This window comes from Symsagittifera roscoffensis, chromosome 3 (genome assembly GCF_963678635.1).
Source record: "Symsagittifera roscoffensis chromosome 3, txSymRosc1.1, whole genome shotgun sequence".
Classification (NCBI taxonomy): Eukaryota; Metazoa; Xenacoelomorpha; order Acoela; family Convolutidae; genus Symsagittifera; species Symsagittifera roscoffensis.
This window is the reverse complement of record NC_087064.1, coordinates 56,180,261-56,202,848: the sequence shown is the minus strand read 5'-3', so window position 1 is coordinate 56,202,848 and position 22,588 is coordinate 56,180,261. Positions and strand designations below refer to the sequence as shown.

Sequence of the window (22,588 nt, the reverse complement as noted above, 5' to 3'; positions counted from 1 at the left end):
TCTATTGATAATCAGCGGTTAGCTAGTTTTGGTAAACGATTCACTCTGAAGATGAAAGTTCGAATTATTGCATCAAATTAGAGAATTTACAGTCCTAGTATTTTTTGATTTTGCAATTCTTCCGCAAGCTTTCTGGATAATCAGCGGTTCACTAGTTTTGGTAAACCATAAATTCCGAAGATGAAAAATGCGAATTCTGCATCAAGTCAATAAGGAAATTCATTTTTTTTACTTTTCCAGTTCTGACACAACCTCTATTGATAAGTAACAGTTAAGCTAGTTTTGGTAAACAATTCTTTCTGAATATGAAAGTGCGAATTATTGCTTTAAATTAGAGAGTTTACAGTCCTAGTATTTTTGATTTTTGCGTTTCTTCCGCAAGCTTTCTGGTTAAATAGCGGTTCACTAGTTTTGGTAAACCATAAATTCCGAAGATGAAAAATGTGAATTCATGCATCAAGTCAATAGGGAAATTCTTTTTTTTTACTTTTCCAGTTCTTACACAACCTCTATTGATAAGTAGTGGTTAGCTAGTTTTGGTAAATTATTCGTTCTGAAGATAAAATTGCGAATTAATGAATTAAGTCAGGAGTTACAGTCCTTGTGGTTTTGATTTTTTACTTCTTGCACAACCTCTATTGATAATCAGCGGTTAGCTAGTTTTGGTAAACGATTCACTCTGAAGATGAAAGTTCGAATTATTGCATCAAGTCAGAGAATTTACAGTCCTGGTATTTTTTGATTTTGCAATTCTTCCGCAAGCTTTCTGGATAAATAGCGGTTCACTAGTTTTGGTAAACCATAAATTCCGAAGATGAAAAATGCGAATTCTGCATCAAGTCAATAAGGAATTTCATTTTTTTTACTTTTCCAGTTCTGACACAACCTCTATTGATAAGTAGTGGTTAGCTAGTTTTGGTAAATTATTCGTTCTGAAGATAAAATTGCGAATTAATGAATTAAGTCAGGAGTTACAGTCCTTGTGGTTTTGATTTTTCATTTCTTACACAACCTCTATCGATAAGTAGCGGTTAGCTAGTTTTGGTAAACGATTCTCTCTGAAGATGAAACTGCGAATTGTTGCATGAAATTAGAGACTTTACTGTTCTAGTGTTTTTGATTTTTGCAATTATTCCACAAGCTTCCTGGATAAATAGCGGTTCCCTAGTTTTGTTAAACGATAAATTCCGAAGGTTAAAATTGTGAATTCTGCATCAAGTCAATAAGGAAATTCATTTTTTTGACTTTTCCAATTCTTACACAACCTCTACTGATAAGTAGTGGTTAGCTAGTTTTGGTAAATTGTTCATTGCAAAGTTAACAGTGCGAACTAATGCATTAAGTCAGAGGAGTTACAATCCTAGTGGTTTTGATTTTTCTTTTCTTACACAATTTCTATTGATAAGTCGCGGTTAGCTAGTTTTGCTAAACGATTCATTCTGAATATGAAATTGCGAATTTTTGCATTAAATTAGAGACTTTACTGTCCTAGTGTTTTTGATTTTTGCAATTTTTCCACAAGTTCTCTGTATAAATAGCGGCTCCCTAGTTTTGGTAAATCATAAATTCCGAAGATGAAAAATGATAATTCATGCATGAAGTCAGAGTAAGGAAGTTCATTTTTTTCTCCAATTCTTGCACAACCTCTATTGATAAATAGTGGTTAGCTAGTTTTGGTAAATGATTCTTTCTCGAGATGAAAGTGCGAATTAATGCATTAAATTAGAGACTTTTCACTGGCCTAGTATTTTTTTTGGAATTTTTCCACAAGTTCTTTGGATAAATAGCGGTTCCCTAGTTCTGGTAAACCATAAATTCCGAAGATGAAAAATGATAATTCATGCATCAAGTCAGAGTAAGGAATTCATTTTTGTTACTTTTCCAATTCTTACACAACCTCTATTGATAGATAGTGCTCAGCTATTTTTTGGTAAATTATTCATTCCAAAGACAAAAGTGCGAATTAATGCATTAAGTCAGAGAAGTTACAGTCCTTGTGGTTTTGATTCTTCACTTCTTTCACAACCTCTATGGATAAGTAGCAGTTTCTGAATATGAAAGTGCGAATTATTGCTTTAAATTAGAGAGTTTACAGTCCTAGTGTTTTTGATTTTTGCAATTTTTCCACAAGTTCTCTGTATAAATAGCGGCTCCCTAGTTTTGGTAAACCATAAATTCCGAAGATAAAAAATGCGAATTCTGCATCAAGTCAATAAGGAAATTCATTTTTTTTTAATTTTCCAGTTCTGACACAACCTCTATTGATAAGTAGTGGTTAGCTAGTTTTGGTAAATTATTCGTTCTGAAGATAAAATTGCGAATTAATGAATTAAGTCAGAGGAGTTACAGTTCTTGTGGCTTTGATTTTTCACTTCTTACACAACTTCTATTGATAAGTCGCGGTTAGCTAGTTTTGGTAAACGATTCACTCTGAAGATGAAAGTGCGAAATATTGCAGTAAATTAGAGACTTTACTGTCCTAGTGTTTTTGATTTTTGCTATTATTCCACAAGTCCTCTGGATAAATAGCGGTTCTCTAGTTTTGGTAAACCATAAATTCCGAAGACGAAAAATGATAATTCATGCATGAAGTCAGAGTAAGGAAGTTCATTTTTTTCTCCAATTCTTGCACAACCTCTATTGATAAATAGTGGTTAGCTAGTTTTGGTAAATGATTCTTTCTCGAGATGAAAGTGCGAATTAATGCATTAAATTAGAGACTTTTCACTGGCCTAGTATTTTTTTTGGAATTTTTCCACAAGTTCTTTGGATAAATAGCGGTTCCCTAGTTCTGGTAAACCATAAATTCCGAAGATGAAAAATGATAATTCATGCATCAAGTCAGAGTAAGGAATTCATTTTTGTTACTTTTCCAATTCTTACACAACCTCTATTGATAGATAGTGCTCAGCTATTTTTTGGTAAATTATTCATTCCAAAGACAAAAGTGCGAATTAATGCATTAAGTCAGAGAAGTTACAGTCCTTGTGGTTTTGATTCTTCACTTCTTTCACAACCTCTATGGATAAGTAGCAGTTTCTGAATATGAAAGTGCGAATTATTGCTTTAAATTAGAGAGTTTACAGTCCTAGTATTTTTGATTTTTGCGTTTCTTCCGCAAGCTTTCTGGATAAATAGCGGTTCACTAGTTTTGGTAAACCATAAATTCCGAAGATGAAAAATGTGAATTCATGCATCAAGTCAATAAGGAAATTCATTTTTTTTATTTTTCAAGTTCTTACAAAACCTCTATTGATAAGTAGTGGTTAGCTAGTTTTGGTAAATTATTCGTTCTGAAGATAAAATTGCGAATTAATGAATTAAGTCAGGAGTTACAGTCCTTGTGGTTTTGATTTTTCACTTCTTGCACAACCTCTATTGATAATCAGCGGTTAGCTAGTTTTGGTAAACGATTCACTCTGAAGATGAAAGTTCGAATTATTGCATCAAATTAGAGAATTTACAGTCCTAGTATTTTTTGATTTTGCAATTCTTCCGCAAGCTTTCTGGATAATCAGCGGTTCACTAGTTTTGGTAAACCATAAATTCCGAAGATGAAAAATGCGAATTCTGCATCAAGTCAATAAGGAAATTCATTTTTTTTACTTTTCCAGTTCTGACACAACCTCTATTGATAAGTAACAGTTAAGCTAGTTTTGGTAAACAATTCTTTCTGAATATGAAAGTGCGAATTATTGCTTTAAATTAGAGAGTTTACAGTCCTAGTATTTTTGATTTTTGCGTTTCTTCCGCAAGCTTTCTGGTTAAATAGCGGTTCACTAGTTTTGGTAAACCATAAATTCCGAAGATGAAAAATGTGAATTCATGCATCAAGTCAATAGGGAAATTCTTTTTTTTTACTTTTCCAGTTCTTACACAACCTCTATTGATAAGTAGTGGTTAGCTAGTTTTGGTAAATTATTCGTTCTGAAGATAAAATTGCGAATTAATGAATTAAGTCAGGAGTTACAGTCCTTGTGGTTTTGATTTTTTACTTCTTGCACAACCTCTATTGATAATCAGCGGTTAGCTAGTTTTGGTAAACGATTCACTCTGAAGATGAAAGTTCGAATTATTGCATCAAGTCAGAGAATTTACAGTCCTGGTATTTTTTGATTTTGCAATTCTTCCGCAAGCTTTCTGGATAAATAGCGGTTCACTAGTTTTGGTAAACCATAAATTTCGAAGATGAAAAATGCGAATTCTGCATCAAGTCAATAAGGAATTTCATTTTTTTTTACTTTTCCAGTTCTGACACAACCTCTATTGATAAGTAGTGGTTAGCTAGTTTTGGTAAATTATTCGTTCTGAAGATAAAATTGCGAATTAATGAATTAAGTCAGGAGTTACAGTCCTTGTGGTTTTGATTTTTCATTTCTTACACAACCTCTATCGATAAGTAGCGGTTAGCTAGTTTTGGTAAACGATTCTCTCTGAAGATGAAAGTGCGAATTGTTGCATTAAATTAGAGACTTTACTGTCCTAGTGTTTTTGATTTTTGCAATTATTCCACAAGCTTCCTGGATAAATAGCGGTTCCCTAGTTTTGGTAAACGATAAATTCCGAAGATTAAAAATGCGAATTCATGCATCAAGTCAGAATAAGGAATTTTTTTTTCTTTTCCAGTTCTTACACAACCTCTATTGATAAGTAGTGGTTAGCTAGTTTTGGTAAATTATTCGTTCTGAAGATAAAATTGCGAATTAATGAATTAAGTCAGGAGTTACAGTCCTTGTGGTTTTGATTTTTCATTTCTTACACAACCTCTATCGATAAGTAGCGGTTAGCTAGTTTTGGTAAACGATTCTCTCTGAAGATGAAAGTGCGAATTGTTGCATTAAATTAGAGACTTTACTGTCCTAGTGTTTTTGATTTTTGCAATTATTCCACAAGCTTCCTGGATAAATAGCGGTTCCCTAGTTTTGGTAAACGATAAATTCCGAAGATGAAAAATGCGAATTCATGCATCAAGTCAGAATAAGGAATTTTTTTTTCTTTTCCAGTTCTTACACAACCTCTATTGATAAGTAGTGGTTAGCTAGTTTTGGTAAATTATTCGTTCTGAAGATAAAATTGCGAATTAATGAATTAAGTCAGGAATTACAGTCGTTTTGGTTTTGATTTTTCACTTCTTACACAACCTCTATTGATAAGTAACGGTTAGCCTTTTTGGTAAACGATTCACTCTGAAGATGAAATGGCAAATTTTTGCATTAACTTAGAGACTTTACTGTCCTAGTGTTTTTGATTTTTCACTTTTTTCACAACCTCTATCGATAAGTAGCAGTTAGCTAGTTTTGGTGAACAATTCTTTCTGAATATGAAAGTGCGAATTATTGCAGTAAATTAGAGACTTTACTGTCCTAGTGTTTTTGATTTTTGCAATTATTCCACAAGTCCTCTGGATAAATAGCGGTTCTCTAGTTTTGGTAAACCATAAATTCCGAAGACGAAAATTGATATTCATGCATCAAGTCAGAGTAAGGAAGTTCATTTTTTTTTCAATTTTCCAAATCTTACACAACCTCTTTTGATAAATAGTGGTTAGCTAGTTTTGGTAAATTATTCATACCGAAGACAAAAGTGCGAATTAACGCATTAAGTCAGAAGAGTTACAGTCCTTGTGGTTTTGATTTTTCATTTCTTAGAAAAACTCTTTTGATAAGTAGCGGTTAGCTAATTTTGGTAAACGATTCACTCTGAAGATGAAAGTGCGAATTATTGCATTAAATAAGAGACTTTACTGTCCTAGTGTTTTTGATTTTTGCAATTTTTCCACAAGTTCTCTGTATAAATAGCGGCTCCCTAGTTTTGGTAAACCATAAATTCCGAAGATGAAAAATGCGAATTCTGCATCAAGTCAATAAGGAAATTCATTTTTTTTTAATTTTCCAGTTCTGACACAACCTCTATTGATAAGTAGTGGTTAGCTAGTTTTGGTAAATTATTCGTTCTGAAGATAAAATTGCGAATTAATGAATTAAGTCAGAGGAGTTACAGTTCTTGTGGCTTTGATTTTTCACTTCTTACACAACTTCTATTGATAAGTCGCGGTTAGCTAGTTTTGGTAAACGATTCACTCTGAAGATGAAAGTGCGAAATATTGCAGTAAATTAGAGACTTTACTGTCCTAGTGTTTTTGATTTTTGCAATTATTCCACAAGTCCTCTGGATAAATAGCGGTTCTCTAGTTTTGGTAAACCATAAATTCCGAAGACGAAAATTGATAATTCATGCATCAAGTCAGAGTAAGGAAGTTCATTTTTTTTTCAACTTTCCAAATCTTACACAACCTCTATTGATAAATAGTGGTTAGCTAGTTTTGGTAAATTATTCATTCCGAAGACAAAAGTGCGAATTAACGCATTAAGTCAGAAGAGTTACAGTCCTTGTGGTTTTGATTTTTCATTTCTTAGAAAAACTCTTTTGATAAGTAGCGGTTAGCTAATTTTGGTAAACGATTCACTCTGAAGATGAAAGTGCGAATTATTGCATTAAATAAGAGACTTTACTGTCCTAGTGTTTTTGATTTTTGCAATTTTTCCACAAGTTCTCTGTATAAATAGCGGCCCCCTAGTTTTGGTAAACCATAAATTCCGAAGATGAAAAATGCGAATTCTGCATCAAGTCAATAAGGAAATTCATTTTTTTTTTACTTTTCCAGTTCTGACACAACCTCTATTGATAAGTAGTGGTTAGCTAGTTTTGGTAAATTATTCGTTCTGAAGATAAAATTGCGAATTAATGAATTAAGTCAGGAGTTACAGTCCTTGTGGTTTTGATTTTTCATTTCTTACACAACCTCTATCGATAAGTAGCGGTTAGCTAGTTTTGGTAAACGATTCTCTCTGAAGATGAAAGTGCGAATTGTTGCATTAAATTAGAGAATTTACAGTCCTAGTATTTTTTGATTTTGCAATTCTTCCGCAAGCTTTCTAGATAAATAGCGGCTCACTAGTTTTGGTAAACCATAGATTCCGAAGATGAGAAATGCGAATTCATGCATCAAGTCAGAATAAGGAAATTTTTTTTCTTTTCCAGTTCTTACACAACCTCTATTGATAAGTAGTGGTTAGCTAGTTTTGGTAAATTATTCGTTCTGAAGATAAAATTACGAATTAATGAATTAAGTCAGGAGTTACAGTCCTTGTGGTTTTGATTTTTCACTTCTTACACAACCTCTATTGATAAGTAACGGTTAGCTATTTTGGTAAACGATTCACTCTGAAGATGAAAGTGCGACATATTGCAGTAAATTAGAGACTTTACTGTCCTAGTGTTTTTGATTTTTGCAATTATTCCACAAGTCCTCTGGATAAATAGCGGTTCTCTAGTTTTGGGAAACCATAAATTCCGAAGACGAAAATTGATAATTCATGCATCAAGTCAGAGTAAGGAAGTTCATTTTTTTTCAATTTTCCAAATCTTACACAACCTCTATTGATAAATAGTGGTTAGCTAGTTTTGGTAAATTATTCATTCCGAAGACAAAAGTGCGAATTAACGCATTAAGTCAGAAGAGTTACAGTCCTTGTGGTTTTGATTTTTCATTTCGTAGAAAAACTCCATTGATAAGTAGCGGTTAGCTAATGTTGGTAAACGATTCACACTGAAGATGAAAGTGCGAATTATTTCATTAAATAAGAGACTTTACTGTCCTAGTGTTTTTGATTTTTGCAATTTTTCCACAAGTTCTCTGTATAAATAGCGGCTCCCTAGTTTTGGTAAACCATAAATTCCGAAGATGAAAAATGATAATTCATGCATCAAGTCAGAGTAAGGAATTCATTTTTGTTACTTTTCCAATTCTTACACAACCTCTATTGATAGATAGTGGTTAGCTAGTTTTTGGTAAATTATTCATTCCAAAGACAAAAGTGCAAATTAATGCATTAAGTCAGAGGAGTTACAGTCCTTGTGGTTTTGATTTTTCACTTCTTTCACAACCTCTATGGATAAGTAGCAGTTAGCTAGTTTTGGTAAACAATTCTTTCTGAAGATGAAAGTGCGAATTATTGCTTTAAATTAGAGAGTTTATAGTCCTAGTGTTTTTGATTTTTGCAATTTTTCCACAAGTTCTCTGTATAAATAGCGGCTCCCTAGTTTTGGTAAATCATAAATTCCGAAGATGAAAAATGTGAATTCATGCATCAAGTCAACAAGGAAATTCATTTTTTTTACTTTTCCAGTTCTTACACAACCTCTATTGTTAAGTAGTGGTTAGCTAGTTTTGGTAAAATATTCGTTCTGAAGATAAAATTGCGAATTAATGAATTAAGTCAGGAGTTACAGTCCTTGTGGTTTTGATTTTTCACTTCTTAAACAACCTCTATTGATAATCAGCGGTTAGCTAGTTTTGGTAACTGATTCACTCTGAAGATAAAAGTTCGAATTATTGCATCAAATTAGAGAATTTACAGTCCTAGTATTTTTTGATTTTTGCAATTCTTCCGCAAGCTTTCTGGATAAATAGCGGTTCACTAGTTTTGGTAAACCATAAATTCCGAAGATGAAAAATGCGAATTCATGAATCAAGTCAATAAGGAAATTCATTTTTTTTTACTTTTCCAGCTCTCACACAACCTCTATTGATAAAGAGTGGTTAGCTAGTTTTGGTAAATTATTCGTCCTGAAGATAAAATTGCCAAATAATGCATCAAGTCAGAGGAGTTACAGTCGTTGTAGTTTCGGTTTTTCTTTTCTTACACAACCTCTATCGATAAGTAGCGGTTAGCTAGTTTTGGTAAACGATTCTCTCTGAAGATGAAAATGCGAATTGTTGCATTAAATTAGAGACTTTACTGTCCTAGTGTTTTTGATTTTTGCAATTATTCCACAAGCTTCCTGGATAAATAGCGGTTCCCTAGTTTTGGTAAACGATAAATTCCGAAGATGAAAAATGCGAATTCATGCATCAAGTCAGAATAAGGAAATTCATTTTTTTTTCTTCTCCAGTTCTTACACATTCACTATTGATAAGTAGTGGTTAGCTAGTTTTGGTAAATATTCGTTCTGACGATAAAATTGCGAATTAATGCATTAAGTCAGAGGAGTTAGTTTCTTGTGGTTTTGTTTTTTCATTTCTTACAGAACCTCTATTGATAAGTAGCGGTTTGCTAGTTTTGGTAAACGTTTCACTCTGAAAATGAAAGTGCGAATTTTTGCATTAAGTTAGAGAATTTACAGTCCTAGTGTTTTTGATTTTTGCAATTCTTTCACAAGCTCTCTGGATAAATAGCGGTTCTCTAGTTTTGGTAAACCATAAATTCCGAAGACGAAAATTGATAATTCATGCATCAAGTCAGAGTATGGAAATTCATTTTTTTTTTACTTTTCTAAATCTTACACAACCTCTATTGATAAGTAGTGGTTAGCTAGTTTTGGTAAATTATTCATTCCGAAGACAAAAGTGCGAATTAATGTATTCAGTCAGAGGAGTTACAGTCCTTGTGGTTTTGATTTTTCACTTCTTACACAACCTCTATTGATAAGTAGCGGTTTGCTAGTTTTGGTAAACGATTCACTCTGAAAATGAAAGTGCGAATTATTGCATTAAATTAGAGAATTTACTGTCCTATCGTTTTTGATTTTTGAAATTCTTTCACAAGCTCTCTGGATAAATAGCGGTTCCCTAGTTTTTGTAAACCATAGATTCCGAAGATGAGAAATGCGAATTCATGCATCATGTCAGATTAAGGAAATTCATTTTTTTGTTTTTCCAGTTCTTACACAACCTCTATTGATAAGTAGCGGTTAGCTAGTTTTGGTAAGCGATTCACTCTGAAGATGAAAGCGCGAAGTAAGACATAAAGTCGGAGGAATTAGAGTCCTTGTGATTGAGATTTTTTCATTTCTTGCACAACGTTACTGATAAAAAGCGTAAGCTTTTTTTTGCGATTAATCTAATATACTATGTATAATGTTTCAAGTACCCTGTTTTGGAAACCTCTTTTTCAGGCGGAGATTGAGGGCAAGTTGCCGACCGCGCAAAATACTGACGCTACAAAGTCCGCTGAGGCACAACAGTTGAGGGAATTAATGAAGGAGGTGGACTCGGTGAAGGTGCAGAGGTCTAGAATAGAGGAGAAACTGCAGGCTAACTCCAGTCCAGACACCATCAGTTAGTCAATGATGGAAGCAGATAAAGCAAAGCGTTCAATTTAAATTTGCGTTTCTTTTTCACTCCACAAGCCCAATTTGCAAAAGAAAAATAGTATGATCGCACCTGTTTGCTTGGAATCAAATAAATACCCAAATATTTCGAATATTGGTTTCAACTTTTCATGATGCCTACATGTATATTTTTTTTGTAATTTTTTTGGGCTGTGTAAGCTCAAACATCCAGTTTAATCTCGCAATTAATTGTCCTCGCAAAGGCAAAAATCATATCGGTCGAAAATTGACAAAAAAAGAGGTTTGTTTTCCGCCATATTCATGTATAAACATGAATGTTATATTGCTATGATACTTTATGATGTAGCCAGTGTTTTAACAGTTACCTATGGAGACCAAGTATCTTTTGCTTCAGAGTAATTTTAATCAGGATATTTGAACAAAAATTCCAGGAGTGATTTTTCACACTTGGGCATATGCGTCAAAAGAGCCGTTTTTTTCCATAGTGTAGCCTTACATAAATAGTTTTTGTAACTCTCAATTTGAAGATAAGCCGTCAAAAATCAACTTGTAGAAGTATCAGATGTCTTTTTAGTTATTCTGCCCAAGTTTTGTGAATTGTGAACTCTAATTAAAAAGCATTGAACGAAAACACTGAAGGAGTTTGATTGATTAGTACTAATGTATTAAGCCTATTTCCAACATAGCCGAACTGGCGTGTCTGTTTGAGAATGTATGGGGTTAGTCAAACTACTTTGCCCTAGAGATCCAAATTTAAATTTATTTTGAATTACTGGCATAAAAATTACATTTGAACTGATCAGTTCGGCTAAGTTATAAATCTTTCAAAAAAGCCGTCAACAAAAATTTTTGAGCTGTTCCTTAAATCTGATTGGAGTATTTCAGCCAAGCAAATGCAAGTGCATCTGGTTTGACTGAAGAATTAAAATGTTGATTTACGGCGGAATCAATCAAGACCTTATCAGGTCGCCGAAACAATGGGAAAGTTTGTTCAAATTTGAATGGCAAATTATTTAAGTTTCCGTCAAATAAAATGACTACTGTTTCTTGGTTCTGGAGGTGGGCGCCTTTCAGTGGCAGAAAGATACTCGTGTCAACACGAGTGCATGACCTATCAAATTCCTCAATGTCTCCAACGTCAAACAGCGGGTTTTTAAATAAGGAGCAGCACAAACCATCCCCACTGATCCTGAAGAACTTCTTGACCGGAATCATAGCCGCCTTGCTTTTGTTCGTTGCAGGGATGGAAACAAACCCCGGACCTGAAGCTTAAACTATGTGCAATCAACAAATCAAAAGCACTCAGTTTAGCGTGTGATGCCACTACGTAATTGGGGCAGACCTCAAATATGGCAAATTCAAATCCGTTAGTAACAGCGATAGCAACTTTTTGTGCCGAGACTGCACGTGGTGTCGACCACCTTATATACCCACTGCGCAACCAGTCCACCACCAAAGAATCCACAATTTTCATTATCCGCTAGTTCAAAATAGCAGCTATACAAGAAAGAAATCTTACTGTGGCGGTTAAAATCCTCTTGGGTATCAGATAGTGGCCACCAACCGCCCTAATGAGCGTGGCAGAGGCGGAGATCTTGCATTCATCGTTGAGAAAAACGTTCATTAATGGCGACATTAACGCATACAATGAGCTCTGGTACTCACATAAACTCAGATCCAAGAGATGATAAGTTTGCAGTTAAAATTGGAGAATCAGACTTCATATTCTTAAATGAAAAATTTTCAAGCCGGTCATCAACATTTGTTCAGGCTCGCCAATCATTACGCTCGTTGCACAAGATCTGGTCACAAATACAAAGAACTCGAACCTGACTCATTTCAAGTCCTCATCACCTTAAACCTATCCCTCAAACATCACCTGCGACATTGAGAGTTTGAAAGCAGAGACGAAACGCTCCTACATTCATTTCAGGAAAGAATTCTGGTTAAAATTTCGTGAGGAAAGAGAACAATTGTTTCTAAAAGTACTGTTCGCGGGTAATGTGTTAAAGGATCATCAACAAAGCCGCGTTGCAAAACATTCCACCGGTCTGCAATCGTGAAATAACCCCTAAATTCTCAAAAGAGGTACTAAGAATAATGAATGAAGGAGACAATTTACAACAAGAACACTCAGTCACCCCAACATCCTAGTCCTCAATCATAAAATAACTAATACGATACAAGACAATAAGCGCTCATAATGGATTTCATAGAAAACCACTCCTACACAAACTGAACCAGTGAATCGAACTGGCTAACCATCAGCATTGCTTCAGTAAAGTACGGTCGATATTTACTGCGTTAAAGTGTAGCAACCCAAAATAACGGTCTTAACAAAAACAAAACCTGTCATAGAACGCAGCTTGTTGCTCTAGATCTCACACTGCAATTGATACGGTTAACCACCGAGTTCTTGTACTTAGTTTTTCTCATTAAGAGCACTAAACGATGGCTGCTGTCATATTTACGAGGCCGCTTCACTCAAAGTCGATTAGAAATCAGGCAACAAGCAAACGTAATGCCACACTAGTGACAACATTATTTCAATCTTCTTTGCAGATGACAGTACCCTTCTTATATCTGGGCCCAATGCATCGGTACCACACATTCCCATGAACGCATACATGGATCACCTACAAACATGGCTCATAAATAGACATCTTAACCTATCTTGATGATAATTCTATGGCCTATTTATTAATACATGGTCTACCGAAGTGAGGTTTAAAACTAAGGTTGATATTAGGGGTTATCTCCTAAAATTATCCAAATTTCTTACATTCCTGGCTGTCACATTTAACAACATGCTTATTATCAGAGAGCATACATAAAATATCTGTTCCTGATTACAATCATGGAAAAATGCTTTGAAAAACTAGCCAGCACTAATTGAAACTGCAGTAAAGGGACCTCATCGATTTCATACAAGTCCATCAGTCATGTTATGAGCTACAAAGAACCAATATGGTCATCCAGCCTCATTGCCTTAAACTGGAAGAAGGTGCAAGTGAGACTAAATGATGCGCTGAGAACTGTCACCGGTTGTGTGAGAATGACAAATATATAACACCTGCACAATGAAAAAGAGGTTCTCAAGGTGCGTGAGCGCAGCGAAAGACTCAAAACAGCTTCAACTTGACAGACATCTTCCCAGTCGAGCGGATAGTGAGAATTAGTTAGTAATACGAAAACGCTCAAGCCAAAACTACAAACTTTGTTTCAACGAGACATCGCCTCTCTTTTCCCAAACACAGCGCAAAGTAATCATACACTTTGTAAAAAGAGCTTCGAGCATCTCTATAATAAAACCTCAAAAATTGCATTGAGAACTACCCTTACAAAGTACCTTACTCATTTCCACCTGAAAAAGACGCTAGTGAACATAAGCTCGATCGTAAAGTCAGGTGCAAACTTGCGCAGATCCGATCAGGATACTCTCCCTTGCCGGAGTAGTATAAACCTTAAAATCCCTAGTTTCACAAGGCCCTCAGCTCATAAAGTCAATCGTTTGTTTAACTGTCGAAACAGACCGACAGATTTAGATGTCCTCAGTCTCTGGACTGACGCCACCCCCCGTGTAGTTGAGCTTCCTCAGCTCGCAACGAAAATTAGAAAAGGAGAGCTTAACTAACCAAATAGTTAGTATGACGGGGATGCTGCCCTCAAAACAGCACAACTAAACGAGAGTACCATTGTAACGACTTCCAGTGACAAAACTACGTTCAGGTAACCCGTTTATATTGTATACCCTAAATATCCCGTTAGGGGCCAACGACACTGGGCTATGGACGAGACGAAGCCACCTCAAACAAACCTTCATCTCCTTCGCAGCTGAAGGATTATCATGATAAAAAAATTGCTGCCCTTGAAGGAGACGAGGCCACAACAATGACAGTTGTTTTTGATGAGACATTTAGATGACACTACAGACAATTCTTCAATTGCATTTCTGAAAATATGAAAATGCGCAAATTCCAACCAATGCATTTGCTCTCATTTAAATTTATTACTAAACGGCGGGTTCCTAAATTGTAATAATCTGAACTAACTAAAATTTCGTCAATACACAAATGCAGCTTTACATAGATCAGGATTTAGAATTTTTTCGAGGTGGAGAACTTCAAAGGTTTTCATAGCAAGAATCGGTTTGAAAAAATGAAAGTTTCTAAGTGAAAAGAACGTATTGATTGTCACTTATATAGATAGTGATTTTTTTTTCAGTTTTGCTCCTTGATTTTCATTTTTTTGTAAGTTCTGCTCAATTATTTTGTTAAAAGGCAGGCAAATTCCACTATCGAACAGCAAAAGTTTGAAGGTACTCGAAAAACGTGAATGACTTCTAGTTTCGAAAATGGATTTTAATTTTTCTGAATTCCCAGCGGAAAAAAAAACAAAACAGATTCAAGTTTCTGGAAATGGGATTTTTTTTGTTGAAAAAAGAATCCGTCATAAACATTTTGGATTGAAATTTGAAGAGCTCTAATTTGATATATTTTTTGTTCAAAAGTTGAAAATGTTTTCAAAAATTGTCAATCATTTTTTTCGTTTTCGGTTGTAACATGATTGCGAAGGCAGGATGGCCGAGCGGTATAAGGCACCAGAGCAATCCAAGGCTAAAGAGTATATCAAGCTGAAAATTCTAGTACACGAATCTACGTGTGGGTTTGAGTAGCACTCTGTAAATAAGTTTTGTTTTGGTTTGGTTGTCTCCAATTCATCCAGTTTTAGACCTATTTTGATATGCTCTGTTTAGAAGCTAAATTTTTATCTGAAATGACCGCTGAAGGCACTGTCAATGCACCGGCAGTCACTGAGACTGTTCTAAACGAGATGTTCGGAGACGCAAGGACTGACTTGGGCGAGACATTTTTGAAACAGGAGAAAGTTTTAGAACAAATCCAGACTGTTCACTGCAAGTTCTCTCAGTTGAGCTCCGGCAACAACGAAGTGAGAGACGAGTTCCTGAAGAAACTAGCACAGGCTTATGATGCGTTTGAGACCCTGGTTAATCATCTGCGAGAAGGACAGAAGGTTGGTTAATTTATTGTCAATTCGGGTGTTTTTTATTTTGTTTCTCATGTTCAGTAATAGTACGTCAAATGGCTGTTGGGTATGCTTTTGAATGCAGCAATTTATCGCTTAAATTGAAGTGTAGATCGAGAATCTAATTCCATGTTGAGTCCAGGCTAGTACGAATGATAAAATCGAAAATATATATATATACGTGTTTAGTTCTATGGAGACTTGACGGAGATCCTGCTCACACATCAGAGTAAAGTGAACGACTTCGTGTTCGCGCGCAGCACAGAAAAAGAAGATCTCCTCAAGTGAGTCTTAAGTAATTTCCGTTTTTCCAAGAGTCGATTAAACTTGGACTCTTATATAGGTCGTGATGATTTTATTTCGTTTTCTTTTCAGGAAAAGTCTTAAAATGCTCTTATAACTACTGGAGTGCGGTCAAACATTTCATTGCATTCATGAAATTCATCTGCTAAGAGGCAGTCAAATTGGGCTATCCAATTACAAACGTGAAAGAGGCGCGAAAAAATGTGATTGATTTCTAGTTTCCAAAGTGGAATTTAATTTATGATTTCCTAGCGGAACAAAAATTTTACCGAACACTCCAGTTTTCTCAGTTTGAGTTAATTGTATCAAAAAAGCCAATGATAAATAGTTCTTGAAATTCAAAGAGTTTTGAGATAATGTTTTTTTTTGAAATTCGAAAATTTTTCAAAAAAAAAAACAAGTCAGTTTTTTGTATTTCTTTGCGATCATTGATTTTTTTTCCAACTGTTTGTTGGCTATGTTTGCTTTTTGGTCTTATGGTTATTGCGGATAGCTTTTCAGATGTTTTTTCGATGTCATTGTTAACCATAAACAATTTGGGCGACGCCATTTGTTGCATCGAAAAACTGGATCTGAATCGAAATTTATAGGAATGTTGTAGGCCTCAATCCCCTAGTTAAGTGTGTTTCTGTTTCCTTCTGACAAGTTTCTTTCTGATCTCTCAAGCAATCTGACGAGAACGAAACGCTTTGAAAATTCCAATATTTTTTATTTGGTTATAGGGACATCACTTCGAATGCCACTAAAACTGCAGGTCAGCCGGATGCTCCCTCCTACCACTCCAACATCCCCGCTGCCTCAGGTTCCACCACCGGCTCCGCTTCAAGTAATTCTGCGCCCACCCAATCCACGGCAGCCCCATCGGCACCTGGCCAGACCCCTTTCGCGCCCAATGTGCAGCAGCCGCTATACTCTAACCCTACCCCCATGCCCAGTTACAACCCCTACATGCCCATGACGCACCAGAGTAAGTACAAGTGCTTTTTCAATCAGGTGTTCAAGTTATAATTTATATACAAAAACAAATTATTGAGAGTCGATGATGGTAGTTCAGACTCTTATAAAGGTTGCTATGATTTTTTCCGTTGTTTTAGGAAAAGTCTTCGACTTTCGGTGTTTGCACTAGCGTCAGCTTAGTGTGTTATTACGAACCTTCTTTTTTTTCTAACCTAACTCGCAAATAAAAAAGTTTATTAAAAGTATTCAATTATTTGGAAATTTCACTGTAGCATTGGAAATTGCAAAGCATCTGTTCTCTGCTTTTTTTCTGGCTAGTCTTTAGTCTTCTGTCTTCAATCTACTATTAAGCCTCTTTGGCTGAGTGTTTAATGTGTGTTACTTTTAGTTTCCTGGTCGCACGTTCGAATCTCAGACGTAGCCGATTTTCTGCTAATTCGAGGCTTATGTCTACTTTTTCTTATTTTTCATTTTAGTTATCTTCAAGCTTGTTTGAGCATAAATAATTTGATTACATATGTTGCTGCTTTGTTTTTGGCTAGTGTTATGTCCTATTTGAAAAAAAAACATGTATAATGAAAGTGTAGGGGGTTTATTCTTTTTCGTTTTTTTTGCAACGCTTAGGAAATTTTTTTGCACTTAAAATATGGTATAAAAGGAAAAACTGGCTGCTCTGTGTGCCTGCATATTTCGCTAGTCTCTTTTCATTGTGGCTCACGTTCTACAGCCTTCGAAAGTTTCAGTAGGGGATTTTTGGCCTACTTGTTTTGATTTTTTTCTTTTTCCCAAACATGAATGCACAAATCAAAGATGAAGGTTTCAATCAAGAGAACAACTTACGGGATATATCTTCTCAGGCGACTATTAACAAAATTAAGTGGAAAAAGTTATGGCTTCAAACAGACCATTTTTTGTCATTTTGGTTAAATTTTAAAACTTTTTGACTTTTCCCAAAATTGGAGATTACCATGCCAAATCGGAGATTAAGGGTCGAACCAAAAAAATTTTTAATTATGCAGATTTTAGCTGCGCAAGCGGCTATGCCCTCCCTTTTGAAAGAAAATATGGCCTTGGAAAATTTTTTCGAAATATAATCTTTTTTCAAAAACTGACCTGTCGATTTTGAGGTTGATAGTTCAACAAAACTAACATGGCACTTGGATGTTCCTTTCGTAAACTGTTTTACCGTGTTTTGTTTATACAGAAAGCTGTTATGGACTTCGGAAAAATACCTTCTCAAATTTTAAACTTTTTAAAAGAAATTTCGTATTATTCTCGAAAATTTATTCAAATCTGATATTAACGACTCAATGTAAAAAAGTCAGGTTGTGGAAATCTTCAATCTATAAATCAGGGTGTGGAAAGCAGAGGCTATTGCCGTGCTTAATTTGATAAATATTTTTGGATGTAGGAACGAAAAGTTAACGATTTTTAGAATTTTTTTGACTTTTTTTTTCGAAAGCTACCCAGCCAAATCTGAGATCACCTGAAAGAGCGAGTATTAGTGTTTCTCTTTAACTAAGTGATTAATTCCCTACTTGAGCAGAGAAACACAAAGGCTTAGCGTAAAGTCCATTTTTTTGAATCTTGGAAAGTTGCGCTCTTCCATATCTGTTCAATATATGATTAAAAATATTAGAACAGGTAGATTCAGCATTAGCTGGGCCTTTAGTTTTCTTGCAGGCGAACTTGGCGCAGATGCGAGGACGTGAGGCTTCTAATCAGCAGGTTGGATTTTCAGATCCGGATTATTTGAATAATTTTTTTTGGTCGGTTTTTTTTGCTGCATTAAATATTGGCAGTTTGATAGAAGCTGTAGCGGCTTTGTTGGTGGCTAGTGTTAGTAAAATTACAAGCGGTCGTTGAGTAGATGTGAGAACGTAATACTCCTAATTGCAACCAAAAATTTCAAGCTGTTTTTTCTTAATCTTTTTCTTATTTCTATATGTTTTGCCTATTTAGAGCTCTTTTCTTGCATTTTCCTTGCTTGTGTTCGCGAAGAGCAGCTTCGCCTCTGTGTAGCATGAATGCAAACTCGGTTATCTAACAGCAAAAGAGTAAAAGTCACGGAAAACGTGATCGACTTCGAAAATAGAATTTGTTTATCAGATTTCCCAGCGCAATAAAAACTTCACCCATTGATCCAGTTTTCTCAAATTGGGGTTTTATCAAAAAGGGTCATATGTGTTTCTGGAAATTCAAAGAGTTTTAAGGCAATCTATTTTTTTTCTTGGAAATGAAAAAAAAAACAAATAGTATTTTTTTGTTTACTTGCGTTCATTGACTCTTTTGCAATTGGCTATATTTTGCAAGTGAATTTTAGTTATCAGATTTCTCAGCTAAACAAAAAATTTATTCAGTGATCCAGTTTTCTCAAATATGATTAATTCCTTGAAAAAAAATCAATCATACATTGTTCTGGAAATTCAAAGAGCCTTAAGGTCATCTATTTTCGAAGTTCAAAAGTAGAGATTTAAAAAACAACAAATTGGACTTGTTTTTCTGGTTTCTTGCGTTCATTGACTCTTTGCCAACTGTCTGCTGGTCATGGTATGCGATCAGATAGTACAAGTGACAAGATTTATACGATTATACGGAAACGATAATTGGCAGTTTTTAGTGTGACTAAAATTATTTATGAGTACTGCGGGGTTGATTGATTTAAAAGATGGTTCAAGTCCAAGATAAAGAGTAGTTCAAGTCTTTGAGTTCATTTCACTCCCAAGAAATCATTCACTTTGATTTCATTCACTCGAGTTCACTCGCAAATAAAAGTTTTCATTATTTGGGAGCAAAAGTGTTCGTTTTTTGTACAACTTGCTATAATCACGATCTGTAGCATTGGAAATTTCATAGCATCTGTCTCTGAGTTATTTGAGGCTACTGTTTGTGATTACTTAAGAGTCCGTGGTTAGTTCGTGAGACTCATTTTCTCCAGGTAACCGTGGGTCGCAGATCGAATCCGAGACCTCGCCGAGTTTTTACTTGTTCGAGGCTTATTTCCACTTTTCTTATTGCACCTTATAGAGCTGATTTTTTTTCGTGTTCTCTCTTGTGTTTGCGAAGTGCAGCGTCGCCTCTGTGTAATTTTCCGGAAGAAAACAATCTTACAGCAAAAACGATATAAAAAGACTTGACCGGTTGATATAATTGAATTGGGATTTCGATCTCGTGAGTTTTACAATTTCAAGTTTTTTAAAATCAAAGCCAGAATAAGAAAACTAAAAATACATTTGTATATTGTACGATATTCGGGTTATACGATTATAAGACACTACTTTCGTCAACTCACTTTTTTCGATTGTTGATATGTAGTTGGAGTAGTGAGGACTCTTAATAGCAACAATAGACCATTATTTTGCCTGCAGCACTTTTTATTTTGTTTACTTTGCCCCTTTCTCTCGTTTGTTGATACAGGTACGTGATTTGATTGTAGCACGGTTAATTCTGATACGGAAAAATTTTTTAAGAAAACCACGAAGACATGAAGTTCTTTTATTTTTTTGTGACCGAAGAATATTAAAAAAGGAAATTGTTTTCAGCTCAGGCTAATAGGCAAGATTTTAGCAGAAGCATAGTAATGGATTAGTTTATAAAAGCAAGGCCGTTTTTTCTAAGCCTAGTTCAAATGGTCTTACAACAGTTGTTGTTTTTTTATACAAAAAAATTCCGATTACCTCAAAGTGAATCGCAAAATAAAATATTAATGGACGAAAAAGAAGGTTTTGCCACAAAAAGCGTTTTTATTTGGTCATGCGAGAACAATTTTTTTCGCGGTTTAAATTTCCATTTTTTCAAATTCATAATATCAAATGGAAGGCAAATTACTCTGATATAAAAAAATTTTGCAAGTGGCGCGAAAAAAAGCGTTTGTAAGTTAAATTTTGAAACCAAGCTGTGGTTTCTGCAATACAAAATTGGAGTTACCGCAAAAAATGCGAGTTACATGAGTTTTTGAAGTCATATTTAAAATTTCTCCGCCTCAACTGATATCACCCCGAAAAAAACGTTCACCAAGTGACTTAAGAATTGATCAATGTTTAAGTGCCCTATGGTAACCCATATGCGGGTGGTTATCCCCAGCCAGTTTATGGAGGTCAAATGCCCCCTCAACATGGACAGATGCCCCAAGGAGGGGGGTATCCTTACCCACAGCAACCAATGATGCCTACTGCGCCCTACGGTCAACACAACCCCTACCAACCCAACATGTACAACCCTTACGGACAAGCTCCGCAGGCTCCTGGAATGAACCAGTGGCCTGCCGGATATCCACAACAGCAGCAGCCCCAACAGTAAAGAACTCTGAGATGAATTGTAGTTATATGTATAGTTTCGATCTTCCCCAGTCATTCATCCATTCATGGACTTTTATCAGTGCTAAAACCTTGAAATTTTTAAATAGTCTTTCTTTTTCTTCCCGCGCCTACTTTAGAGTAAATACCCAAGTTCTTTTATCGGAAAATGCAGCTCCATAAAATCTCACGTTCATTATTGCTTTAAACCAAACAATAATTTGTTTTCCAGCGGGAGGAAATGTAAGGAGCCTTGTATGTTGCTAAATGCGATTGTTGATAATTTGACGAGAAATGCTTTTTTCAGTTTTTCCATATGCTTTAAATACAAAGTTCTCTGTTTAAGCTTAGAATAACCAGATTTACTTGCGAAATAAATAGCTTTAAATCGAAATATCTTAAATCTTGGAAATATTGTTCTCGGTGATATTGCTAAAAATGCAATTGAAAATCTTGGCTATATAGGAAATGAAATTAACAGCTCGACCTTCAGCCAATTTTGAGTCAAGTAATTTGTGGCAATCCCAGTTTCCATGCGAAAGAAAATAAAAAAATGTTGCAAAGCTCTCGTTCTTTTTTTGGGGATCGGATTATGCTGAACGGGTACAAGATTGTTTAGCGGACGTAACAGCCCTCCTTTTCACAACGGGTGAAAGTTTAACCACAACAATTTTTGAGGCAAGATGAGAAGAGAACCTCAAATTAGGGTCTGTCCATTTACCCCACATGTAGTCGTGTTACCTTGTTGAAGTACGGATTTCACGAAGTAGAAAAACGTCAATTTTTGCGTCTCAGAAAGGCGTATTTCGCTAGTAATAATGGCCGAATCATTCCTGATAGGCTTGTAGTTGTGGCAGATTTAATTATTTGAGACGAAGATGGTTGAAGCAGGTAAATGGAATCGAATTTATTGCTGTGAAATTATATCTCTGCCTGATCAAGTTTCACTGAATTGCTATTGATATTTTTGCGTTGAATATTAAATATCGATTGGTCTATTTGTGCATAATGATACTAACTCGAAAATTTCTAAAAGTAAAATGTGAATAAATTTGGTTCTGAAGCAACCAAAATTGCTGAGTGTATAATATATCCGTGACAGTTCATTTTAGAATCGAATTGAATAAAAAGATTATTAATGCCTTTGAATTATTGAGATTTCAACGTGGAGCTAACTAATCGGGCAGTTTCAGAGAAAGTACTCAGTCTGTTCGTCATGCTATCTAGTTTCGACCTATTTATATAAACATTGCATAGCCTCACCTTAATTTCTTTCGATAAACTTGATAAAACACCATAGTTAACTTTGAAAATAATAAATTATTTTTCTGCAAAAACTCTCAATCAAAGCTCATCATTGTGATTAAGTGAGGGAGACTTGTCACCTCGCGGAATTCTCGAATGACGAAAGATCCGTCCGAGATAGTGGAAAGTAAACAGTCGTAAGCTAACATCATAGATCACTAAAAATGTACGCGGGACATCTTGGGTGTTTTCTAGAGTTCGGTTAAAATTGAATTATTTTGTTTAACTGTTTTTCTTTGCTTAAGTGTCAAGGAACGCAGTGAAGATACGTAAAAAGGTAGAGATTATTTTTTAACGCTCATATCACATAGTTCGCGGTTTGATTTTGGATGCTTTTTTTCAGTCCAATTCCTTTGTTGAAAGGATTATAAACACTACTATTGAATAGAAATTGTAAATGGCACTGAAAAGAAATTGTGAATATCAGTCTTCTTCAAATTGTAAAATTTTGAAGACTGATATTTCCAAAAATGTACTTCAGCTTTCTGGATTTTCAGCGGAATGAAAAAGTATCAACATTGGTTGATATAATACAATATATGGTAGGT

At 35.1% G+C, this 22,588-nt stretch overlaps 1 protein-coding gene across 1 annotated transcript in view; it reads left to right on the top strand.

Annotated features, from left to right (window-relative positions):
• Positions 1-22,266, top strand: part of LOC134842341 (programmed cell death 6-interacting protein-like) — a 74,016-nt gene extending 51,750 nt beyond the window's left edge. Inside the window, exons 11-15 of the mRNA XM_063858628.1 lie at positions 9,958-10,120; positions 14,891-15,168; positions 15,370-15,464; positions 16,206-16,450; positions 20,486-22,266. Of these exons, the coding sequence (XP_063714698.1) occupies positions 9,958-10,120; positions 14,891-15,168; positions 15,370-15,464; positions 16,206-16,450; positions 20,486-20,739 (1,035 nt within the window). The 3' untranslated portion in view covers positions 20,740-22,266. The remainder of the gene's footprint in view (positions 1-9,957; positions 10,121-14,890; positions 15,169-15,369; positions 15,465-16,205; positions 16,451-20,485) is intronic.
• The last annotated feature ends 322 nt before the right edge of the window (positions 22,267-22,588 follow it).